Source organism: Rhodamnia argentea, chromosome 3 (assembly GCF_020921035.1).
Source record: "Rhodamnia argentea isolate NSW1041297 chromosome 3, ASM2092103v1, whole genome shotgun sequence".
Taxonomy (NCBI): domain Eukaryota; kingdom Viridiplantae; phylum Streptophyta; class Magnoliopsida; order Myrtales; family Myrtaceae; genus Rhodamnia; species Rhodamnia argentea.
The window spans coordinates 27,865,411-27,888,269 of NC_063152.1; the positions used below are offsets into that span (position 1 = coordinate 27,865,411).

The following is a 22,859-nucleotide window of genomic DNA, read 5'->3' on the forward strand; positions in this document are numbered from 1 at the left end:
CGGTGGATATAATTTATGGTTTTTAGTGGCTTTTTCTCAAAAAAAATAATTATTTATCAATTTTCATCCGTAAAAGGATGTTTATTTGAATGAAAATCGGCTTTTCAAAAACTGTTTTCTTACTTTTCGGTGTTTGGACGACAAAAAGTTAATTAATCAATCGAAAGCGTTTTTCTAATGGACTGAAAATGACAAACTTAAAATGAAGGAAAATGACTTCCCATTCTATCGAGAAAACAATCAATTTTCCTAAACCACCGTACAAATGAAAATTATAATTTGCTTGTTTTAGGGGATTTTTTTTTGTGATAAATGAAAATGTTTTCCAAGAAATTATTTTCCGAGAAAATGTTTCTCTTTAGTATTTTAGGGCATTTACATTCATAACTTTAAGTATGCATATTTTCTTTTACCGTAAATGATTTTCTATTGACTGAGTACTTTCAGTAAACCAAACACGTGGAAGCCCAAAAAACTAATTCACAGAAACTCAAACAAACCCACTGAAAACTAGATGATATAGTAATATTTTTTTCAAAAAAAAAAAATAGTTAGTTTTCATTTATTTAGTGATTTGGAGAAAGTAAATTCCTTGTTTTCAGTTCATGAATATTTTCCTTTTGTAAATCAATTAATTTTTTGTCATCCAAACACCGAAAAGTCGGAAATCAATTTTCTAGAAACAGTTTATCTCCAAACAAGCGGACCCTAAGCATTTTCCTTGAAAATAACTTTTCTCTGTCATGAAGTTTTTGACGAGACAAATCCTTCCTAAAACACTTTTTCAAATTCTTGAATTACTCGAAGGCAAAATTCTTGGATTCTTTTATACTCCCTCACTCAAGAGATTATTTACTTCTTTAAGTCTATCAAAATCTTCATTTATTTATGGCAACACAACTTCTAGTATTGTGATAAAACAACCTCATTATCCTATATCATGATTTAGGCTCTAAATCATTATATGATGGCATATTTTATAAATTTGCTTGGGCGACTCTAAAGCTAATCTTGAGCATCCTTTTTTCATTAACAGGATACTTCTCTTATTAACTATTCTTTTCAACCGATTCATGGATCAAAGTAAAGATCCGTTTATTTCGTGAAAAATAAATAATTTAGAAAAATTCTTTTAAAAACGATCGCTTAGGACACGCATGACAATACTTTTAGAGTATAATTTCTACTCCGTAAGTATTTCTAGAATAGAAATCCGTTTGGTTACGCAATTTCTTTTGTCTACTTCTGAAACATTTTTTTGCCCCGGAAATAAGTTTGGAGCTACTTGAAGAAGTAAAAAAAAAAAAAAAAAAAATCTCTTTAGAAGCAGAAAAAACAACTTATGAATAAAAGTTGATTTCTAGAGCGGAAATGTTGCCATGCATGCTCTTATATTACCTATAAAAATTGAATGAAACGAAAATATTTTTATCGTTCACAAAAATATCTAAACATAAAGTGTCGTAATAAAAATATTTTTTAAAAGATCGATTTTTTATCCACAAACATTGCTTGAATACACCCAAATAAATATTAAATTAAGCCCATAATCACATTAGTGATGTTTCTCTTTTTTCTTATAAAAAAGTCATGCATTCTCAGAAGAAAGATCATCGGAAAGCGCGGTGTTTCATAAGGATGTCATCCCACGGTTCGCCGAGTCGTGTTTTCTCCTTCGTAAATTGACTAAAGAAGAACAGTAACGTACATCGCTACGCCAATTACTGTATTTATGCTGCTCAGAATGTCATCGGCATTAGTCACAATTAGCGCCGTCAAATGGATGGGCCGAGTCGGAAATGGTTCGACCAATTTTATCCGTTTTGACCTATTTTCATGTGATATAAATTTAATGACTCATACCCGAACCGACCCGAGTCGCACATGACCCATATTACCAGAATACATTAACAGATGCTTGAAACTCTTTCAGATGCAATGATAGGCTTTTTCTGAATGAAAAAAAGGCCATTTGATTGTAGTTTTTTTTTCTTGTGATGCCTGGTGTTCAATTGCTTTTTCCATTTTCGATGTCTTGATAATAAGAACATGAGAGACTCGGTATGTGGTCTGATGATTTCATCTATGAAATGGGGCAAAAAGAGTGCAGATGAACATCCGGAGCTACAGCAGTCACAGAAAATATTTTCTGAAGAATTAGTTGCAGACCACTGATCAAAGAATTCTCTGTTCTCTTTTCGTGAATGATGTAGAATCCCATGAAGTCAAGTCAAGGTGGTGCATTGCATGGTGTCTCGCAATATGCCTAAAGAAAGCAAACGGATGTCATCAAAGCACCCACCAGCCACAAGCTGGTGAACTTTGCTTCTTCTAAATTCCCTTCTATCATACATCACCAGGCAAGATATCCAAAAAGTGAAAGTTAGCTTCACCAAGAATTCGGTGAGAAAGTGTCACTAGACTGAGATCTGTACATGGATATTCATTTCCTTATAGACAGATTGTGATCACGAGAAAAAACTATGCCGCTCTCTCTCTTCGACTGAAACTAATTTACAAAAGCCTGAGAAATATCTATCCCTTAAGTGACTTGTGCTGATGAACTCAGGCCTCTGAAAGGGCCTTCGTGGTTCTGTATCACAACTTGGGTGATCTGAACTTTGGTTGTTGCTAGTGGACTGATTTTGTGCTCTTTTCTCCTCATTGGAAGCCTTGAACTCTGCCAACTCCGCCAACTTGACCACTCCATCAACAGTTTCTTCAATTCTTGCTGCGATTTCCGTTAACAAAGACACTAATGTCGCCAGTGGAATTAACCCCAGGACAGGCGGTGCACATTCTTTTTCATTGTTCGACTTATTCTCACTAGACTCGTCGGGAAATGGCTGCTGAAGAATGAGTTGAGTAGGCAGAGATTTCAGGGCATTTTGCAGCTCTTGTAGTGCGAAGTTCATCTCTCCAACTGATGAATGTAACTTGGAAGAATTGGTCGTTGTTTTCACGGACATTGAAAGTTCTCTCAAGACAATACATGAATGAGAGCACACTGCCATGCTGGCGTCCCTGAGATGTACCTTCAAATGCTCGGTTGCCTGATGCTAATAGGAACACACGTTTGAATAATGCTTTAAAATAAATTTCATGAAAACGACGAAAGCTCTAAATTTTAAAGAAGAGCTGCAGTCAAGTTTATGCACCTGCTTTTCAGAGTCAAGACAACCACTGAGAGCATCAATACAGCAAGCACAGCTGCGCAGGACAGCTCCTATCTTGAGGTACTCTTTCCAGGGATGCCGGAAATTGAAAGGGCCATGTGGAGGTTCCCACATCGCGAAATTTGCCTACATCATAGCGGATATGATATCAAACTTTTGAGCATAAAAAGCATTTATTAGACAGTTTTCTGTTTTCCCTGCCGAACAACAAGTCACCATAGATTCCTCGGTGGCCTTTGAGTTTAGCACACATTTATATGCTTGTGTTTTCTTGGAACTGTCTCCTTCGCTTGGATGCCCGCTCTGATTGTCCTTGAAGTAGGTTCCAACACACCCTGTGGATTTTTAAGTGACAGAAATAGAAACATAATATAGTTAACATCTTGCTGCCCCTATTAACTGCACAAAGAGAGAGAGATGCCGAACTTGTGTTGACATGATTACCTTCGAGAGATTCAGCGAGCTTCTCCATGTTCCTATGGATGATCTGGTGAAGCTCATCACCCGCCCAAATGGGAGAGACAAACATACTGATGATAATGCATAAGGATGTGCCAATAGCTATTGTTGATAATCTCTGGTGCGCCATTCCAAACAGTTTGTCAACGCGATAACCGGATACTGAAACTAAGCTGAAGGTGAGTATGAAGATCATGGCCCCGTAATCAAATCGTGCTTTTACAGATGGCATGAACCGAGAAAATGTCGCTGCCGAAGCTGCAAAAGAACTTTTTGCCTTAGTTACTGCTATTAATGTTCACCACTAGAAGATCTCACTGTTTAAGATGTCTTTTTCACCTACTTACCTAGTATAAAAACGGATATTCCAAGAATTATGGGCTCTAACTTTTCACCCGACTGACTTGCCACCCAGTGTACGCCTATGCCAAGCGACCCAGCAAGAAACGTGCCTGTGACTCTATTTAAGCTCTTGCATAGTGTAGCACCTGCATTGCATGCACACGAATAAATGAATCACAACTGGGCACAGGTGAAAACAGCAATGACTTCTTAAACAAGACTTCCATCATAGAATCCGAATACTAACCGACATTGTATTCAAAAACCACCACCACAGTCATGACAGCCCACATAGCATTCCCTCCGACACCATCGTACAAGGGCCTCATGTAGTAGAACAGTGAAACCAGGGATAGAGCAATCCCAACTTTCATGCCATGAATGACTTTCTTAGGCTCCGAAACTCCTAACGCCCACGCCTTCTCCAGAAAGTTCAGGACCCTGGCCATGAGCCCTACGACCAAGAAGCCCTTCAATGCCAAACGAGGTTTCAAATAATAACTACATTCAGGAACCGGTTCCTTGGATGTTCCGTCCGGAACATTGATCCTCCATTCTAGCCCTCCCAACACTTGTTTTTCCATCGCCGGATCAATTTGGATGAAAGCTGGATACTTGTTTTCTAAAGGACACTAAACTGAAGAGCACTAGCTAAGCTTTTCTTCAGGTCAAAATGTTCTTTTCCTGGGCTGTGTTGTCTTGCTCGGACACCAGTCAAGAATATATATATATATACACGACTGTCTCAATGTCTCTGATAGTTAGTAGGAAGTTGGATTGGCTCACTAAAGCGTAAGATATTGCCCTCTAAACTCAGTAGTGGGGCACGTTATACGCAGGTGATATTTTCAATTTTCTTGGCTACGTTACGTACGCTCGGGATTCGGACACACTTATCAGTCACTAAACATTAAAATGCAAATTCTTTTGAGCTCTACCCACGAATGCAGTATCAGCCTCGTTTGGAATGAGAAAAGATGAGATAACACAGCATGCTTTCTGAAAGGCGTCAGGACAACATTGCATGAAATTTTCCTCGTCCGTCCCTTTGATCTCTTGTCCTTTGCGACTAAGTGGTTCTTCTCAAAGACCACTCACGACTCACAGTCCTGTAGATACCCTCATTCAGTTCTCCCGAAAGATAAGGAACAAATTGAAGCGGCACTAACTCGTTCGAATCCAATTCGTGAGAAGGCCTTCTTTGTCTTCTAGATGTCTTGACGCCTCCATTTTATCGGCTAGTATATTAGAGAAAGAAAAGCAACCCCGTTGCTCGGAGAGATCTATCGAAGCTTTTTTTAAGCTTGTCTTAATCCCGTAAAGACGAATCCGCTGATTCGGAGCATTATTATAGAGTTTCGCTTCTGCATCATCCGGGGAAGGTCCTTCTAAGCAAAAAGTGAAATAAACTATTTGTGCTCGCCAATGTGCGTGTGTAGTGACGCAGGAGTGGATTGACCCACCTAACTGAAGCTGTGAAAAAATGTAGATTGATATCGATCTTTTAGGCTAGTGGTGAAGTACAAAAGTGGGATGGTGACCAAAATTTTAGGTACCCTATTAAAAGGTTTAAAGGTCCAATTGAGAGAGAGATGACCTAATTTGTCGGGGCGAGGCCTAAAGTGGAAATGCCACAATGGGGTTTAAAAATTCGAAGGGGATCATGCTGTACCTAATGACTAATGAGTGGTGCTTTTCTCTTTATTCGGTGGTTTTTAGGTTACAAGATATGAGGGATCATAGGTTAGCTTATCGCCATGGTCGTGCGCTTTTCGCGTCATGGTCCTCTATCGATACTATCATCGACTGTCCTTGCTTCACGTGTTCAATTTGATGATTCTACTCACCAGAGTCGCTAATAGAACCTCATCACAACCTTTTTTTTGTGAGGGGTGAGTGATCGGAATAGTGGGAATATTCTTCTTTGGTTGTTATCCTCAACTATCTTTTGGAGTTTCATATTATAAAAACCGTACACAACACTTTTCGTTCCAATATTAATTTGCATCCCGAGTTTGGAAATCTGCAACATGCAAAGGATAGATCCGATTTCAAGTTTCAAGATATGCAGGGTAGGTTCCAAGTTCTAAAAATTTGGGAATTGGTTCCAATTGGTAGGTTTCAAGTTCCAAGTAGGTGAAACTTGGATCATGAAACAAGCTTTTATGTTTTTCTTGGTATATATCTTCGCGTGAACTTGCGGTATTCTATGATTTCCAATGATTTACAACCACTAGCCCGAGCTTCTTTTTTAGTGATATTTATTACTGCGATTTTACTTTGTTAATGTTTCATATTTATTCATGTATATGAATACGAGTTATGATCAGTGGATTGTAGAAGCAAGTGATAGTCATTAAAAGTGATTATTCACTTCAATCTTTCAATTAAGAATACAACTGGAACTTAAGTAGACCCTAGAACTTATGATAAAGTAGGCTTCAGATTTCAAAAAAAATAAGGAAACTGTTCCGAATGGTAGGTTTCGGGTTCCAAGTGAAATCTATATAGAACTTGGAACCGTCACTCTAATCAAGCTCATCCAAACCTAAACTATTCCTTCATTTGCTCTCTCTCTCTCTCTCTCTCTCTCTCTCTCTAGGAGAAAATGAATGTTTTAAAAAATATTTTTCTATCACTCACAAAAACAAATGAACGAAAAAATTATAGAAGCATCCATTTTTGGGTAAAAAACACTTTTGTTTGACTAATTTTGAAAAGTGATAGAAGTGACCATTTTTAGAAAAATATTTTCCAAAACATTCATTTTTCGCTAAACAAATAGAGCCTCGGGTGTGTTTGTTTTATTAAAAATTTCGTGATAAAGAAAAAAAATTTAATTGAAATCATTTTCAAGGAAAATAGTTAATTTTCATTCATTTGGTAGTTTGGAGAAAGTAATTTCCATCTTGCGAGAAGGGGGAGTTATTTTTTCCCAACCTAAGCTTGTTGTTTTCAATCCATGAAAAATGTTTTCCGAAAATCGAGTAGTTGTTTGTCATCTAAACACCGGAAAGTCAAAAAACAACTATCAGAAAACAGTTTTTCCCTAAACAACTCGATCTTAAGATGGATTTTTTTATGTAGAAACATTGCTTGAATACACCCTAATAAAGGGGAAAATGTATTGGAAGTCTTAAAACTTGTTAAGATAGTGCAATTGGGTCCTAAAATTTGTGAAAAGTGCAATCAAGTTCTAAAACTTGTTAAATTGATGCCACGAGTCCTTCCTTTAATTCCACTCAATTTAGCTAACGAAAAATATTAACATGATTAAAACCATGTTGTTTTGGTCAAAAGCTGAATTTTTAATACAAAATGTATGTAAGTTTAATGAAAACATAAGAAAATTTAAAGAAAAACACAAAATGGGAAGGAAAAATAAGAAGAAGATGCAGGCAAAGGCTGGACTACGGCTCTCGCCGCAACCGTCGCTGCCCCACCATCACCAAGAAGGACCGGCAACATTGGGGAAGAGGTCAACGGGGGTCATCGGGCCTTGGGCGAAGGAGGGCCGCGACCCTCCCTAGATCCGGGCGAGGGTCTATAGGCCCTTGCCTGTTATCGACAAGGGTCGCTAGCCCTTAGTCGGGGCCTAACAAACCTCGTTGATCACTCCATCGCCATCGCTGGTCCTTTTCAGCGATGGTGCACCGGCATCGATGAGAGCCCTCACCTCCATTTTCCTTCTTTTTTGTGTTGTTGATATAATTTAAATAAAATTTGTATTAAAAATTAAACTTTGAACTAAACGATGTTGTTTTAGCCATATTATCACCACTTAGGATAGAGAAACTACTAATAAAAGCCATGTCAGTATTTTTCGTTAGCCAAATTGGACGGAGTTAACAAAATGACTCGATTGCACCAATCTAACGAGTTGTAGGACTCAATTGCACTTTCGTGACATATTTTAAAACTTTCGGTGCACTTATCCCCAAATAAATAGTAAGTTAAGCCATGCTGATTGTTTTGTCTGTCAACAGATCAATAGATAGGTAAACAATCACATTCTTGGTGTATCTGTTTTTCCTTATCAAGATGTATTCCGTTGTCTCGTATTTTCGACTAGTTTTTTCACAAGAGAACTTGTCGAAATGCACGTGTTAATTTCTTGACGATGTCTTCCTACGGTTCGCCGCGTCATTGTTTTCCTCTGTGATTAATTAAAAAAAGAACAGTAATGTACATCGCAACGCCAATTGCTCTACTTATGCCGCTCGGAAAGTCACCGGCGATTTTCTGGCAACCTTAATGCAACATCATGCACGATCTCTTCAATCCATTCCAAAGCGCAGTGCACGCAAAACCATGATGCCTCAGAACAACAACAATGCCAAGGGTAATCGGTCAAAACCCAAAAGGTTGCTTGGAAATACGACATCCGTTGTCGGGATTATTCTCGCCAGTCACCACACATATGAAGTTGTAGATTTCCATATATCGATTACCATTATAATATCTTTTCTTAAGTGACTTGTGCTTATGAACTCAGGCGGACCAGTTTTCAGCACGTGGTCTGATGATTTCATCTATGAAATGGAGCAAAAAGAAGGGAGATGAACATCTGGAGCTACCGCTGTCATAGAAAATTACTTTGCTTAATTGTTGCATTAGTTGCAGACAACTGAACAGAGTATCCTCTTTTCCTTTTTCGAAGGAATGATGTGGAACCCATGAAGTCGAGTCAAGGTGGTGCATTGCATTGTGTCGTGCAATAATGCGTAAAGCAAGCAGTGAACCTTTTGTTAGTCTGAATTCCCTTCCATCAACCATCAGCAGGCATGATATTCAAAAAGTGCGAGTTAACTTCACCAAGAATTTGGTGAGAGAGAGTGTTATTAGACTGAGGTTCGAATACGTGAGCGCCGCACGCTGTATGCGGATATTAGTTCCCTTACAAACGGATTATGATCAAGAGAAAAACAATGCCACCCTTTCTTTTCAACTGTTGTTATTCTACGGGAGACGAGAAATATCTATCTCTCAAGTTTGTGAACCCAGGCCTCTGAAAGGGGCCTTCACGGTTATGTTTTGCGGCTCGGGTTATCTGAACTTCGGTTGTTGCTATCGGGCTGATTTTGTGCTGCTTTGTCCTCATTGGAAGCCTTGAACTCTGCCAACTCCGCCAACTTGACCGCTCCGTCGACAGTTTCTTCAATTCTTGCCGCAATTTCTGTCAACAAAGACACTAAGGTTGCCAGTGGAATTACCCCCATGAGAGGAGGTGCGGAGTCTTTCCTAGCGGCGGACTTATTCTCAGTTGATTTGTTGGGAAGTGGCTGGTGAAGATTGAGTTGAGTAGGAAGAGATTTCAGGGCATTTTGCAGTTCCTGTAGTGCAGAGTTCATCTCCGCAACTGATGCACCTAACTTGGATGAATTGGTCATTGTTTTCACCGACATTGAAAGTTCTCTCAAGACATTGCATGAATGAGAGCACACTGCCATGCTGGCGTCCCTGAAATACCCCTTTAAATGCCCAGCTTCCTGATGCCAATAGGAAAGCACTCTTGAATGATGCTTTAAATATGATTCATGAAAACAAAAACAAAAAAAAAAAATCTAGACTTGACAGAAGAGCTGCTGTCTAGTTTATGCACCTGCATTTCAGAGTTGAGACGGCCACCGAGAGCCTCGATACAGCAAGCGCAGTTTCGCAGGAGAGCTCCTATCTTGAGGTACTCTTTCCAGGGATGCAGGAAATTGAAAGGGCCATGTGCAGGTTCCCATCTCGCGAAATTTGCCTACATCGTAGTAGATACTAGCTATAAACTTTTGAGCATTTGAAGTAACGTGACAAGCACTTAGTGGATAGTTTGCCCTTTTCCCTGGTGAACAAGAAGTTACCATAGATTCCTCAGTGGCCTTTGAGTTTAGGACACATTTATATGCTTGTGCTTTCTTGGAATTGTCTTCTTCGCTCGGATTCCCACTCTGATTGTCCTCGAAGTACTCTGCAACACACCCTGTGCGTTTTTAAATGACAGAAGCAGAAGCTTAGTATCGTTAATTATCCTGCTGTCACGATTAATTCCACAGAGAGAGAGAGAGAGAGAGAGAGATGCCGAGCTTGTGTTGACATGATTACCTTCGAGAGATTCAGCGAGCTTTTCCATATTGCGATGGATGAGACGGTGAAGTTCATCACCAGCCCAAACGGGAGAGACGAGCATACTGATGAGAGTGCACAGGGAAGTCCCAATAGCTATCGTTGATAATCTATGATGCGCCATTTCAAACAGTTTCTCGACTCGATAACCGGAGACTGAAACTAAGCTGAAGGTGAGTATGAAGATCATGGCCCCGTAATCAAACCGTGCTTTTACCGGTGGCATGAACCGAGAAAATGTCGCTGCTGCAGCTGCAAAAGAACTTTTTGCGTTAGCTACTGCTATTAGTATTCATCTCTAGAAGATCTGACTATTTAAGATGTCTTTGTCACCTACTTACCTAGCACGAAAACAGATATTCCAAGAATTATGGGCTCGAGCTTTTCTCCTGACTGGCTTGCCATCCATTGCACGCCGATGCCAAGTGACCCAGCAAGAAACGTGCCTGCGGCTCTATTTAAGCTCTTGGATAGTGTAGCACCTGCATTGCATGCGTGCATACAAAAGAATCAGAAATGGACAAACAATATGACTAACAGCAGTAACAGGCAAAAGCAACAATGACCTCGTAAATAAAACTTTTAACGTAGAATACGAATACTCACCAACTGTGTATTCAAAAACAACCACCACAGTCAGGACAGCCCACATAGCATTTCCTCCAACACCATCATGTAAGGGCCTCATGTAATAAAACAGCGAAACCAGGGACAGAGCAATCCCAACTTTGATGCCATGAATGACTTTCTTAGGCTCTGAAACCCCTAATGCCCACGCTTTCTCCAGAAACTTCAGGACCCTCGCCACGAGCCCTCCCACCAATCCCTTCAATGCCAACCAAGGTTTGCAATAAGAACTACATTCAGGAGCTAGTATCTTTGACGTCCCATCCGGAACATTGATCCTCCATTCTAGCCCTCCCGACACAGGTTTCTCCATCACCGGATATATTTTGATGAAAGCTGGCTATTTGCTTTCTGAAAGAACACTAAACTGAAGAACACTAGTTAAGCTGCATCAACTGGGACACAGCCTGTGTTTGGCTTTCTTCAGGTCCAAAATGTGCTTGTCCTGCGCTGTCTTGTCTGCTCCGGCACCGATCAAGCATATATATAGAGGACTGTCTCAATGCCTCTGAAAGTTAGTAGCAAGTTGGCTTGGCTCGTTAAAGCATAAGATATTGCCCCCAGAGTAGTGGGGGCATGTGATATTTTCAAGATTGTCGAGCAGGCAAGCGCAGCGTTTGGACGCACTTATCAGTCGCTCGCATTATTTAGAGTTTCTTTTCAGCTCCATGCAATGGAACGAGAAGAAAGATGAGATAACATGGCCTAAAAGATCACATCACGCTTTTCTGCAAGACGTCATGGCAAATATTGCGTGAAACTTCATGATCTTATGACGTCCCTTTCGATCTCTTGTCCTTTCTTCTTTAGCGACGACGAAGTGGTTCTCCTCAAATGCCACTCGCGTCCTCTACCTCTACATATCCTTACTCAGTTCTCACACGGATAAGGGACGACCCGAAACGGCACTGGCTCAAAGTGAAAGACAACAACCCAGTTGCCCGGAGAGATCTACCTAAGCTTCTTCTTCTTCTTCTTTTTAAGCTTAAGCTTTGTCTTAATCCCACAAATACAAATCTGCAAATTTTGGAGGATTATGTAGTTTCGCTTTTGCATGATCCGGGGAAGTTTCTTCCAAGTAGAAAGTAAAATAAACTGGTGTGCTCGTCAACGCGCATGTTAGTGGGGCAGCAATTCATCGACAGACGTAACTCGTAGCTATGAAAATGTTCGTTCCTATCCATCTTTGGGAAAGTGGCAAAGTGCAAAAGTGAGATAGCGACCTAAATTTAGGTGCCTCCGTAAAACGTTCGAAGGAGCAATTGAGAGAGAGAGATGACCTAATTGGCCGTGGCCTAAAGTGGAAATGGCTACAAAAACAACGGAGTTTGAATATTCAAAGAGATCGTGCTAGACCTAATTAGTGCTTCTTCTTCTTCTTTTTTATCTCTTTAGGTGGTGGTGGTCTTGAGTTTGCAAATTTAACGGGTCATTCGTTAGCTTATCGCCATTGTCGTGCCCTTTTCACGTCATGGTCCTCTATCGATCCTTTTTATCATTTAAGCTTTGCTTCGCATGTTCAATGAGACGATTTTACTCACCGGAGTCGCCGATAAAACCTCGTGACAACCCTTTTCGGGGGAGGTGAGGAGAAAATTATCTAAAAAGTCCTGAATGCATTACATTGTGCCAATTCGGTTCTAAAACTATCAATTGTGCTAATTCAATTTTCAATCTTTTGACGATTTGTCAATATAATCCTTCGACCCCATTTTTATCTCGAAAAAAGTGATGTGACAGTCTAATCAACGCGCGGCTATCCTATGTGGCATTCTAGCATTCACATGAATAATTTTACAAAACTATTTCTGAATATTTTTCTCTTTTTTTTTTTTTCCTTTTTTCCGCCTTTTTTCTTTCTTTTTCTCCCGTGGTCGTGTCGAGGTGATGGCCGGCCACCAGTGATGCTCGGAGAAAGCTGGGTGGGAGTCACCCTCAACGGCCATAGATGACTGTCGTAATCGTTTGGGCAAGGCGACCCTCGCCCATATCTTGTGAGGGGCGCGGCCCTCCCTCACAAGCGACGATGACTTGTAGGCCCTCTCCCACTGGCCGACTAGGGTAGCGAAGCCTTTGCTAGTTATCACCAGTCGCCAACCACAACAAAGAAAAAAAAAGAAAAGAAAAAAATTAAATAAAACAATAATTTGAAATGTAAAAAAGTCAATTCTTTTAAAATTGCAAAACTTATCCAGATCAATGTTGGCGGTGCCACGTAGCGTAGGACGGCCATAGCAATTTTCAGTCGAATTTGGCCGGATGAACTATATTAGCAAATAGTCAACAACATTAAAACTAAATTGGTCATACTAGAAATGTTTAGGACTATCACCATCAACTACCGCAATGGCATGCTGCCACCATTTTTTATAGAGGTCGCATTGCCCCAACCCTAGTTGAGCCCTCTATGCATCTCTCTCTGTCTCTCTACCCATGCGGTGCGCCGGGAAGCGTCGAACTTGGGTTGAGCTTTGTCAACATTGAGCTCGATAGGTCTAGGTCGACAAAGCTTAACACGTCTGAATTAAGTAAGTTCAACGTTGACAGAGCTTGACGGGTCGCAGCTCAGTTGGGGTGGCAGTTGGTGCCTGGCGGCGAGGTGATGCTGAGAGGCACGCATCATAGATAGGACTGGATGTTAGATGCAACGGAATAGTAATTGCAAGTTTTCAAACCTTAATGTGCAAATTGATGAGGATGAAGCATCATGACTATTTTTTTTTTTTGTGTGTGTGTATGTTTTCTCCATTTAGTATACATAAGGTGGGACAAATCAAGGATATTGTCAACCATTTAATTTAAGGAAGTTTGCAATTTCCATGACATTATTTTCCTCGTGTCATGCATGATCAGCATATTGAGAACAACTACAGTTTCTTATTAAGAAATGATTAATCAGTGCCAAGGGCGCTAGATTAACAAGACCAGATAAAAACCAAGAGACATGGGATTCACTTCAATGCCCTCTAAATTTCGATTTAGCTACTCATCTGTTACAAACAATAACCCTTTTAAACTCATCGCATAAGCGATTCATCAGTCAATAACTATATGCACATGATAAATGGAGAATTAAACAAGTAGGATCGCGATTTTCGTCCCTTAACTTCTAATCTATCGAAAATATCTAAAATTGACCCCGTGCATGTCAGAATGACGTGCCTGGATCTTGGACTCGCGTGTGACGGGAGTGGCCGGAGCGTTGATCACGTGTCGGAAATGGAACACTCGTTGACCATGTGTGGATCAACGTGGAGAGTGTCCTTGCTCCTTAGACTGTGGTGAATGAGTGTTTGACGTTTTTCAGCCCTCCAACGGTTTGATTTCTTTCAATGGGGAGAGCTGGACCTAACCCATCTGGTCAAACTCTCTCAACATTGATTGAAATAAGCTGAATTATGCCCAGTCTAAAGCTGGTCCACACCCGATAAAAGAATATCTAACAGATCGGTGGGCGTAGGCATAGCCCATCATCAACGGGCCCATCGTGCCTTATAAGCCCAACAGAAATGGGGAGCGGTGCGTCGTCGTTTGGAGCGTCGTGGCCAGCCCCTCTCTCTCTCTCTCTCTCTCTATCCTCCTTCGACCTGCGAGCGACGGAAGGCAGTTGGGATCGCGAACCGTAATCATCATCGTCATCATCGTTCTCATCACTTTCCTTATAACCTTCCCTCTTCGGCGTCTTTCCCTCAATTCCTGATTTTCCTTTAGCGTCGTCAGCAAGCAAAAGCTCCTCCAATTACCTCCTCGTCTTCTGCAATCTCTCCGCCTTCCTTTTCTCGCGAGGATATCCTGTCTGGTACTGTTGTAGCTGTGGCAGCTGCGAAGAACTAAACCCACGATAGAACAAGCTTCTTCCTTTTTCTTGTTTTATGCCATCGAATTGATTCCTAGCTACTAAGGCCCCGGCTAGGAGTGGATCGTGCTTCGGGTTGTGGAGGGAGGCGGCGACAATGGCGAATTTGTATGTGAAGGCGGTGCCGCCGGCGGATCTGAACAGGAACACCGAGTGGTTCATGTACCCGGGAGTGTGGACCTCCTACATTATCATCCTCTTCTTCTTTTGGCTCCTCGTCCTCTCCCTCACCTCCTGCTCACCCGGCATGGCCTGGACCGTCGTCAACCTCTCCCACTTCCTCGTAAGTCTTCCCCCTTTTCTTCTGCTTTAGATATTTGCTCCCTTCGATGCCTCTCGTTTGTTCCTTCCACATGTGCTGAATGGAGTTCTTGTTCGCTGCTCACTCTTTATTGCTATGCGAACCTTCGTTTTCCCACTGCTTTACTCTGCTTTGATGTTTAGCTGGGCAACAACTCCTGCAAGCTGCATTTTTCTGCCTTCATTATTGTTTGATGACGGAACATTTGCATAGCGCAATCGCATATGATGCACATCTCTCCCTCTGTTTGGCAGGCGTAGGAGTGGGAGGATCATGTGGGGTGACTGCTCAGCATATCTTTAGCCTTCCCTCGTGATCTTCTTAAGAGTCCAGTTGAATTTGGCATTCATGATCGGCAACGTACAATGTCATTATCTGTTTCAAGGAATAATAGAGTTTCCCCACCTATTGCAGCCTAGCGCCTGCTACGTTCTGTCTCTATTGCGCGTTGTTTGAACAATCTGATATTTGCATTTGCAAAAGATCAACTCTTGTACTGTTTGCCCTTTTTGGCATAATGAGCCAGAGATTAAGTCCATCTTTTGTACATGTCTTTCGGTAATCTATTGGCATAAGTGTTGGATACTCTTAAATCACTTCGTGTCACTCATAACGTGATTGTGATTATTCATTTAGTTGTAGCATTTGGTAGATAAGTGGCCATGGCTGGTTTAGGTTTGTTCTCCTCACGCTCTCTTAAGTTGCTTAATGTGGCTATACTTTTTTGGGGTCTCTTCTTTTCATTCTTAGTTACCCTGCTTACACATCCAGATACAAAATTCTAAGCTCTGAACTCCACCTTCAGGTCACCTACCACTTCTTCCATTGGAAGAAAGGAACACCTTTCTCAGAAGATCAAGGAATGTACAATGGCCTGACATGGTGGGAGCAAATGGACAATGGGAAACAGCTCACCCGGAACAGAAAGTTTCTTACTGTTGTACCAGTGGTGCTGTAAGTTCATTTCTGCAAAGTTATCTAGAAAAGATGATGCAAGCATATAAAAAATGTTGCTAGGTAGAATGCTTGACACTATGGTCTTAGTTCTTAAATTACACTTCAGGATCCAGGTTGATGGTTCTCTGTTGCTGCTCCATACTGTTTGTTTGTTTTCTATAGTTATCAGTATATCAATCGAAGCATTTGAGGTAAATAAATGGTTGAAACATTCAAAAATAGGGGCACAATCAGGTTGTCAGGGTTTTCTAAAATAAGTTCGCGTTAAGCAGACTAGTGGGATGTATTAAAACTATCAGCATTCCGGGGTGATGCCTTTAAGAAGAATCTTGATATTTGATGTCTACTTCGGCGGAGTAAAGTTGCACATTTGTAAATTGAATTAGTCTATTATGGATAAAGATTTAAAACTTGACTTAGATGCAATGTTAGAAAGTTGAAAGAAAAAGCTTAAGCTACGAGAGAAAGGATACTCCATGTATATGAGGCCATTATAAATCTCTTAGGTAAGCAATGTGGGATGCTTAAAATGTTTAGTCAAATCAAAAGCGAAGGTTGTGTAATGTTATCTATTAGGCTCGTGTTCCTAAAGTAACTTAATTGTACCTCACCTATGAGGCTATGACCAATGATGCCTCAGAGATGGATGGAACTATTTCATGGAGAAGTATATGGGAAAATGATGAGTTTTTGGTCTACTCGGTCTTGGTAGGCTGAAGTTATTATACTTGTCAATTGTCCTAGTAAAGGCAGTTTATGTCTTGCCGATGCTGTTGATTGTTAAGCTAGACCCATGGTTAGTTTGTGGTCTTCCTGCACTTCATAACAGTTATCTCCATAAGTTAGAGACTTGTGCTTGTCTTAATGAATACGAGAAACTTTGATTTCCTCGTTCAATTCTCAACTCTAAGCAAGAGTCAAGGTTGTATGCTATGTAAGTCGGTCATGCGTTGTTTTTCCTGAAATTACAAGTTGTAACCATTATAAATTTTCCTTCAATAGCTAAAAGCATGGCCTACAAAGATAGATTAGCTAATAATTTGATGAGAAATAGTAGTTAGTTTGGACGATGGTATTGTGAACTTCCTTGATTTCAAATTCTGAGAGTGAGAATCTGTAATACATGATTGCTCAACTCCGTATAGGGCAGTATAATAAGCATGTGCTTGACATTCTCTTGTCTTAAGGTTGAAGGCTTTCGTTCTTGTTAAAAAAAATGTGAATAACCTTATTCAGTTGGGTCATTAGAGTATAAATTTCTCGAATTGTTGCTGCCAGTGTCGATGGCTTTCACTAGTTAAAATCTACAGTGTGTTTGAGGAAGTGAACCTCCTTCTCTCCTGTCATTCATTGTCCTCTTTGCTATGCGAGCGTCATATCTTTGTGAACTGACTTTACTTTTGGCTTTTATTCATCATGCGAGCATTGACTCTTTTGTTCTAATGGTCCTTGACAGTTACTTGATGGCATCTCACACGACCGACTACCAGAATCCTATGCTCTTGTTGAACACACTTGCTGTGATAGTGCTAGTTGTTGCCAAATTTCCTAATATGCACAAGGTCCGAATCTTTGGAATCAATGCAGACAAATGATTGGACTCGCAAGGAACTTTGAGACTAAGATCTAATGAGAGATGAGCTGTTGTTCTGCTTCATCTCTGTGTAGAAGTCCGATTGGACTATGCTCGGAATAGCGTTGTCTTGCTGGACTTCTTTTGCAACCTCTGTCATATAAGTGTAGCAGTTTACTTATGTACAGCAAAGAAACTCCATCATCCAGATAACAGAGCAAGCAGTTGTTGCGTCTGTCAGTTTATAGTGTATATTGTTCTTGTAGTACATCCGTTGCTTTTTATTATGGTTAATTTTCTGTACTCTTTTGCGTTCTAGATGATGACAAGAAGTTTCTGCCAGAAAAAATTAAGAGTCGTAGGGACGGACTGAGGGACTTCACAACTGAACAACCCCAAGGCTTGTTGCCGGCATTTGTTGCTTCTGAAATGGCCGGTGTTAAAGTGCTTGTTGTAGTGCCTTGATTTTGAACGGGTGGTTGGACCTCAGCATTTTCAATCTGTTGTTGAGGTATCCAGTTTGGTAGGAACCACCGATCGGTGAACTCACGTAGCATTGTCACGGTGAAGGACTTTCTGCGAAATTTCCTGATAGGGCTTAGTGAATTGAATTTGGAGCAGCCATAGGGTCTGTGCCTTCTCTTCTAACAACGGATAGAGTGGAGTCTCCATTATAAGGCTGTTGGAGAAGAGAAGGCATCTCCATGTCCAGGATATGGATGGGAATCAAATCGATCCCTACGAATGGACATCAACGGGCCATGTCCAACTTATATGACACTAAATTCCATTTCTAACAAGGAAGTCTCCTCCGTAGGTTGAAGAAAATGGTGAACGCGACCATAGAATATTTGTCAAGACTTCCTTGGCGTAGTGGAGAATAGCTAGTGTTTATTTCAACACGCTTGCCTACTGGGGAATGTTCTGGTGGTCCCGGCACGGGGCCAAAAAAGAAGGGTCGGACTTGCACAAATTTTCCTTCGGTGTTTTTTTACTTTGGTATATTTTAAAGGGGCGGTGGATAACATGCAAGTAATGATCAAATTCAGGCAACGATGCAGAGTTTTTTATTTTTTATTTTTGGGCGGGGTCCTCCAAATCTCAGTGGGTACTTAAAAAAAAGAACATTAGGTGAGCATTTGGTTGAGGCAGGTAAGTCTCTGCCCATGAAAGCTTCGTCTTTTCTCACTGATTTTGAATCACTTTGAAAAGAGAAAAACCCTAATGCCACTCCCCCATTTAGTTTGCACAAAAGTCTCATCTTTTTACCTTCACAAGTCTGAATCACCTATGCCCTCAATCACAGGCTCATGCAACAGCAGCACAACAACTAAGTAGGAGTTTCTGCACATGAAAATCCAGAAAACCGTAGAAACACGAATTCACAGATACTAAGTCTTCGATACCATGCTCTATCGCAACATTACTCGAAACCCTAGCCATCCAACATTTTGTCTATGGACATGCCAGATGGATTGGTACTCGAGAGGCCAACTGAAGGTGGTCTTCACTGATCGGATAGCATGCACCACACGCATACCGTATCTTATGGATAATTGAGAAACCTTCTTTAATAACTTCGTGATATCGTCCAGGGTATTACCAAAAGACTCAGGCAGGAAGATACTCTTAATGATTCTTAGGTATCTGTTAACCTCTGAGTACAACTTTTCCTTTCTTTGTTATGATAAGAAAGCCCATCTCAAATAGGAAAACTCCAAACCGATTAACTTAATCCAACTTTTCGCTTGAGTAGCTAGCAAAAGCAAACCCTTCTAAGATTCCAAAACGCCTAAAATTGTTTAGGAAAGAAAGAAAGAAAGCCATAACATACATGTATTCTATCTGTTAGCTCTGAACAGTTTCAGACATGTAGTAACAACCATGAGAGGAGGAAAAAAAAAAGGTTAACACAAAAGAGAGGAAAAGAGCCAGCACACGCAGCTTCTCCGGTTGAATGATCCCTCTTTACCATGATCCTCCACCTAACATTCCATTCCAATATGCACCCGAACTGCTCTGACCCTTTCCGTTGTGATCTGCTTGATCGCCGCCGCCCGTGCTCGAAAGTTGCTTCATCATTCCTCCAAAAGGGAAGAGTAATTTCCCGCCATTCTCTTGATGAACAACTCCATGGGGACTCGCATACCTGCTATCCACAGAGAAGCTAAGAGAGGGCTTGAGTTCTTGCAAATTAAACCCTGCCGTTGAGTAGAGAGCATTGGAATCGGCCTGTATGTTCGCAGGGAGGAAAGGAAGACTCAAGCCCCTTGAACCCATTCCACTAGAACTATTCCTGAGCAGCTCTAGAGCTGAAGAAGGGGCGCTAGAGTTGTTATCCGGACCGCCGCTACTAGTCTGATGATCAACTTTGGGAAGTTGAACATACTGAGCAATTGTTGCGTGGTATTCTTGGGTAACTGGAAAGCCCAAATTGAGATCTTGACCTTCATACAGTAGTCCCGCCTTAGGGTTTTGAGCAGAGAAGTGAGAGATCACAGCTGATGGATTAAGATCAGGGAGCCTAGAAGAAGCTGACGACGTCGACGAGGTAGATACTTTCTTGTTCTTCCTCGAACCGCCTCCCACTGGGACATTCCTTAGAGACCCGCCGTCGGTCCAGTACCTTCTGCAAGTCTTGCAAAAGTATCTGGGTTGAGTGAGGCTGTAGTTGTTGTAATAGCAGAACTTGGTGTTGTTCGAATTACACCTCGGGCAATTCAGCTGCTCCTGAGGTCTTGCTCTCTTCTCCAACATGGCCCTACTATTGCATGCATTTGGAGATGTCTCTTCCATTCCCCTGACCACCCTTGTGTCCTAGTTCACAATAAGGACTCACAAAAATTAGGGTTTGATAGGATGAGGGAGGTGAGAAAGGTTTTTATTCCCACTACAAGTAAAAGATCGATCTTCACAATTCACCACGGACTTGTATGACAAGAACCATCTCAGGCATGTAGGCTAGAGACATTCAAATCGAACATCGACAATTAGCTAGCGGTTTACAGCTTCTAGATATGAGATATTGTTCTTCTCCCTGGCCGAAGAAGTTTCTGTTAAAGAAACTAAAGAGAAAGAAAGGGAGAGAGAAGAGCTAAAAAGGAACAAAGGCTGATTACAAATGATGCCTTTTCCCCTATTCCTTTATGATCACAGTTAACATAAGCAAAAGAAAAGGGGAAGAAAGGAAAAGTCGCTGTGAGCAATTGCCCTCACGTTTCAAAAAGCAAAAGCTTTCACTTTTGCAAAAGAGAGAACAGCAACATGATGAAAGTAAGATCAACGCCAAAAGAACACCATGCATCTTATGTGCAGGTAGAAAAAGCACACCAAACAAAAAAAACCTCTCAATCCATGGCAGCCCTGAGAGGAAAATGAAAGTTGAGGAGAAAAAAAGAGCTGAGAATTTCCAAAAAAGAAGCAAGCAAGAGGGACAAGCGAGAGACCGGCGTCTCTAGCTACCTGTGATGGCCATTGAGCAGTATCCATGAACAAAACCCCTGATGGAGCAAATTAAGGAAAAAGGCAAAAGGTGACTTGAGAGGGAGAGGGAGAGAGAGAGAGAGGGAGAGGGAGAGAGAGAGAGAGAGAGTCCACCTTCTGTTTGTCTTGAGCTGCACTTGATGCAAGAAAGAATGTTTTAGGTTGTATGTATGATGGCTTTATGCGTTGGCTCTACTTTAAGAGAGAGAGAGAGAGAGAGAGAGGAAGGAGAGGTTTGTTTTGACTACCTTGATGATCTATGTGTGTTTTTTTCTTAGTGCGTGGGAATTTCTGTCTGATGTGTGGATTCAAAACAGTGCGAATGAGTGTTCATTCTTGTCTTTTAAATTCATTGTGGGGGTGGACTAGAGATGGTGGTTCTCTACCTTTTTGACTCGAACAATGAAAAGCTTTTCATTTAATTGCTTGTCTTTCCATGGGCCGTTCAATCTCATTGGCGAGGACGAGATTTTTCAAAACCACAAAGATTTCATTATATCAAAAAGCTCCTTCCATCTCAATGCCATGCATTCCACTTTTGAGGCTTCTAAAAGCATCTCCTCCAATTTCCAGCATAGCTTAGCCTTTTAGCAGTATATCAACCGTCCTTACTTGTTCTATGGTACTCCTATTTTCAAAGATAAACTCCGTGGAAAACTATATTTAGTTTATCTTCTGTGAAATCATTTTCCTCATTCGTGGAAAAATCCATCCAAGGGCAAAGCGAAAGCGATAAGGTTCTTATTTGTTGACTCCGCAAGTGCAAGAATCTGCTTGACTCCTATTTGCATGAGTTGATCAATCTCTAAGCAAAGGAAATAAGGGCATGGGGATGTGCATGCATGGCAAATAGAAGGCTTTGGCCACTTCATATGAAGCTGCAAATAGTGCGCTCTTTTATGTAATCTTTTGTTCCGTTCATACTTTGATATATAATGGAATGGAATAAATCAGAGAGCACAAATATATGTGAAGGGGGAATCAAGCAAATGGAAAACGTAACATAATATAACATAACATAATGTAATATAATATAATCATGGTAGTGGAAAATGGCAAAGGCCGCCGACAGGAGCCGACAAAAGCAACAAGTGGTCGGACCCACTCCACCCCTCGGTTGTGCGGTAGGAGTAGGATTGACTACGATATTCATCCGCCAATGTAGTTTCAAACTGTTGGTGAATACGAAAATGGCCTTTTACGAAATTCAATTCAAAATCTCCAGGTATGTTTGTTCTTGCCTCGCAAAAGCCTCCCAAAATTCAATGCATATAAATATCGTTTCAAAGTCATGAAAAACTCGCAAGTAAAATTACTGAGTCCGAATTCGCATGTCGTCGTCGAATTTCGAATGTTATGAACTAAAGTCAAAGTGTGTCCGTCGAAAAGTAAAGAAAACTTATCTAGACACAACTCTTTGGTATGTATAACAATTTCTAGTAGCATTTGAGATGGATATCTCGCTTGGATGATACAAGAAGAGAGAACAAGGAAGGTCTCTTTCCTCCTTTTTTTCATTGTGAAAGTGACATTGCCACCTTGCAACGACAAGTCACATTACACGGGATGTAACAATAGTTTTCCACCAGAAACGTCCAAAAGCGAAAAAAAAACCCATCGAAGCTGACTCATCATCATCATTCACCATCGCCTTGATCGACGCTACTCCGGCCATGATTGTGGTCAGACACGTCAAAATGAGTTTTAAGCTCATTTCTTAATTCATGCGTGATGAGATGAGTTGTTATATAAGTTAATTTTATTTAACGCACGAGTCACAAATGAGTTTAAACATCATATGAGTGTTAAATGAGTCGTAAATTGATTTTATTAATTAGATTAAATATGAAAGCGATTTAGAAATATTGATCGGATTGGGTATGAGTCACTGAATTTGCATTGGATTAAATGAGTCTATTTGAATCGAATTATTTATGACTGGTCCCGACACATCGGTTTGGCGGATATAATTGT

General features: G+C 40.9%; 4 protein-coding genes across 7 annotated transcripts; 1 reads left to right on the top strand and 3 right to left on the bottom strand.

Moving 5' to 3' along the window:
- Positions 1–2,468: 2,468 nt before the first annotated feature.
- On the bottom strand, positions 2,469–4,561 carry LOC115753515 (aluminum-activated malate transporter 10-like). The gene is made up of 6 exons (XM_030692146.1): positions 4,225–4,561; positions 3,983–4,123; positions 3,621–3,893; positions 3,393–3,511; positions 3,159–3,302; positions 2,469–3,053 (listed from the first exon to the last, which is right to left on the bottom strand). Exons 1-6 carry the CDS (start codon positions 4,559–4,561, stop codon positions 2,469–2,471), a joined length of 1,599 nt encoding a protein of 532 aa, XP_030548006.1.
- A 4,443-nt stretch (positions 4,562–9,004) lies between these two features.
- On the bottom strand, positions 9,005–11,028 carry LOC115753587 (aluminum-activated malate transporter 10-like). The gene is made up of 6 exons (XM_030692256.1): positions 10,695–11,028; positions 10,430–10,570; positions 10,068–10,340; positions 9,827–9,945; positions 9,580–9,723; positions 9,005–9,466 (listed from the first exon to the last, which is right to left on the bottom strand). Exons 1-6 carry the CDS (start codon positions 11,026–11,028, stop codon positions 9,005–9,007), a joined length of 1,473 nt encoding a protein of 490 aa, XP_030548116.1.
- Positions 11,029–14,286: 3,258 nt separating this feature from the next.
- On the top strand, positions 14,287–17,696 carry LOC115753573 (ORM1-like protein 2). Its single transcript, XM_030692233.2, has 3 exons — positions 14,287–14,854; positions 15,678–15,826; positions 17,286–17,696. The coding sequence occupies exons 1-3, from the start codon at positions 14,669–14,671 to the stop codon at positions 17,422–17,424; spliced, it is 474 nt and encodes a 157-aa protein (XP_030548093.1). The 5' UTR covers positions 14,287–14,668; the 3' UTR covers positions 17,425–17,696.
- A 1,519-nt stretch (positions 17,697–19,215) lies between these two features.
- On the bottom strand, positions 19,216–21,089 carry LOC115753569 (dof zinc finger protein DOF2.5). Of its 4 annotated transcripts, none has more exons than XM_030692230.2 (2): positions 21,000–21,089; positions 19,216–20,219 (listed from the first exon to the last, which is right to left on the bottom strand). In XM_030692230.2, the coding sequence occupies exon 2, from the start codon at positions 20,196–20,198 to the stop codon at positions 19,371–19,373; it is 828 nt and encodes a 275-aa protein (XP_030548090.1). In that variant the 5' UTR covers positions 20,199–20,219; positions 21,000–21,089; the 3' UTR covers positions 19,216–19,370. The 4 variants fall into 4 exon arrangements, with proteins under 4 accessions (XP_030548090.1, XP_048132708.1, XP_030548088.1 ...); XM_048276751.1 differs by having other exon boundaries at positions 20,865–21,021; XM_030692228.2 differs by lacking the exon at positions 21,000–21,089 and adding an exon at positions 20,332–20,798.
- Positions 21,090–22,859: the final 1,770 nt, after the last annotated feature.

What these genes read in the sequence shown, in the direction of transcription:
- LOC115753515 (XM_030692146.1), bottom strand. Translation starts at nt 4,561, where the DNA reads ATGGAAAAACAAGTGTTGGGAGGGCTAGAATGGAGGATCAATGTTCCG. An exon ending in GGTTTTTGAATACAATGTCG is followed by an intron (nt 4,124 to 4,224) that starts GTTAGTATTCGG and finishes CATGCAATGCAG; the next exon opens with GTGCTACACTATGCAAGAGC. An exon ending in GTCTTGACTCTGAAAAGCAG is followed by an intron (nt 3,054 to 3,158) that starts GTGCATAAACTT and finishes TATTAGCATCAG; the next exon opens with GCAACCGAGCATTTGAAGGT.
- LOC115753587 (XM_030692256.1), bottom strand. Translation starts at nt 11,028, where the DNA reads ATGGAGAAACCTGTGTCGGGAGGGCTAGAATGGAGGATCAATGTTCCG. An exon ending in AATATCTGTTTTCGTGCTAG is followed by an intron (nt 10,341 to 10,429) that starts GTAAGTAGGTGA and finishes GTTCTTTTGCAG; the next exon opens with CTGCAGCAGCGACATTTTCT. An exon ending in AGGCCACTGAGGAATCTATG is followed by an intron (nt 9,724 to 9,826) that starts GTAACTTCTTGT and finishes ACTACGATGTAG; the next exon opens with GCAAATTTCGCGAGATGGGA.
- LOC115753573 (XM_030692233.2), top strand. Translation starts at nt 14,669, where the DNA reads ATGGCGAATTTGTATGTGAAGGCGGTGCCGCCGGCGGATCTGAACAGG. An exon ending in TCAACCTCTCCCACTTCCTC is followed by an intron (nt 14,855 to 15,677) that starts GTAAGTCTTCCC and finishes CTCCACCTTCAG; the next exon opens with GTCACCTACCACTTCTTCCA. An exon ending in ACTGTTGTACCAGTGGTGCT is followed by an intron (nt 15,827 to 17,285) that starts GTAAGTTCATTT and finishes GGTCCTTGACAG; the next exon opens with TTACTTGATGGCATCTCACA.
- LOC115753569 (XM_030692228.2), bottom strand. Translation starts at nt 20,373, where the DNA reads ATGTCTCTAGCCTACATGCCTGAGATGGTTCTTGTCATACAA. An exon ending in AGATGGTTCTTGTCATACAA is followed by an intron (nt 20,220 to 20,331) that starts GTCCGTGGTGAA and finishes ATTGTGAACTAG; the next exon opens with GACACAAGGGTGGTCAGGGG.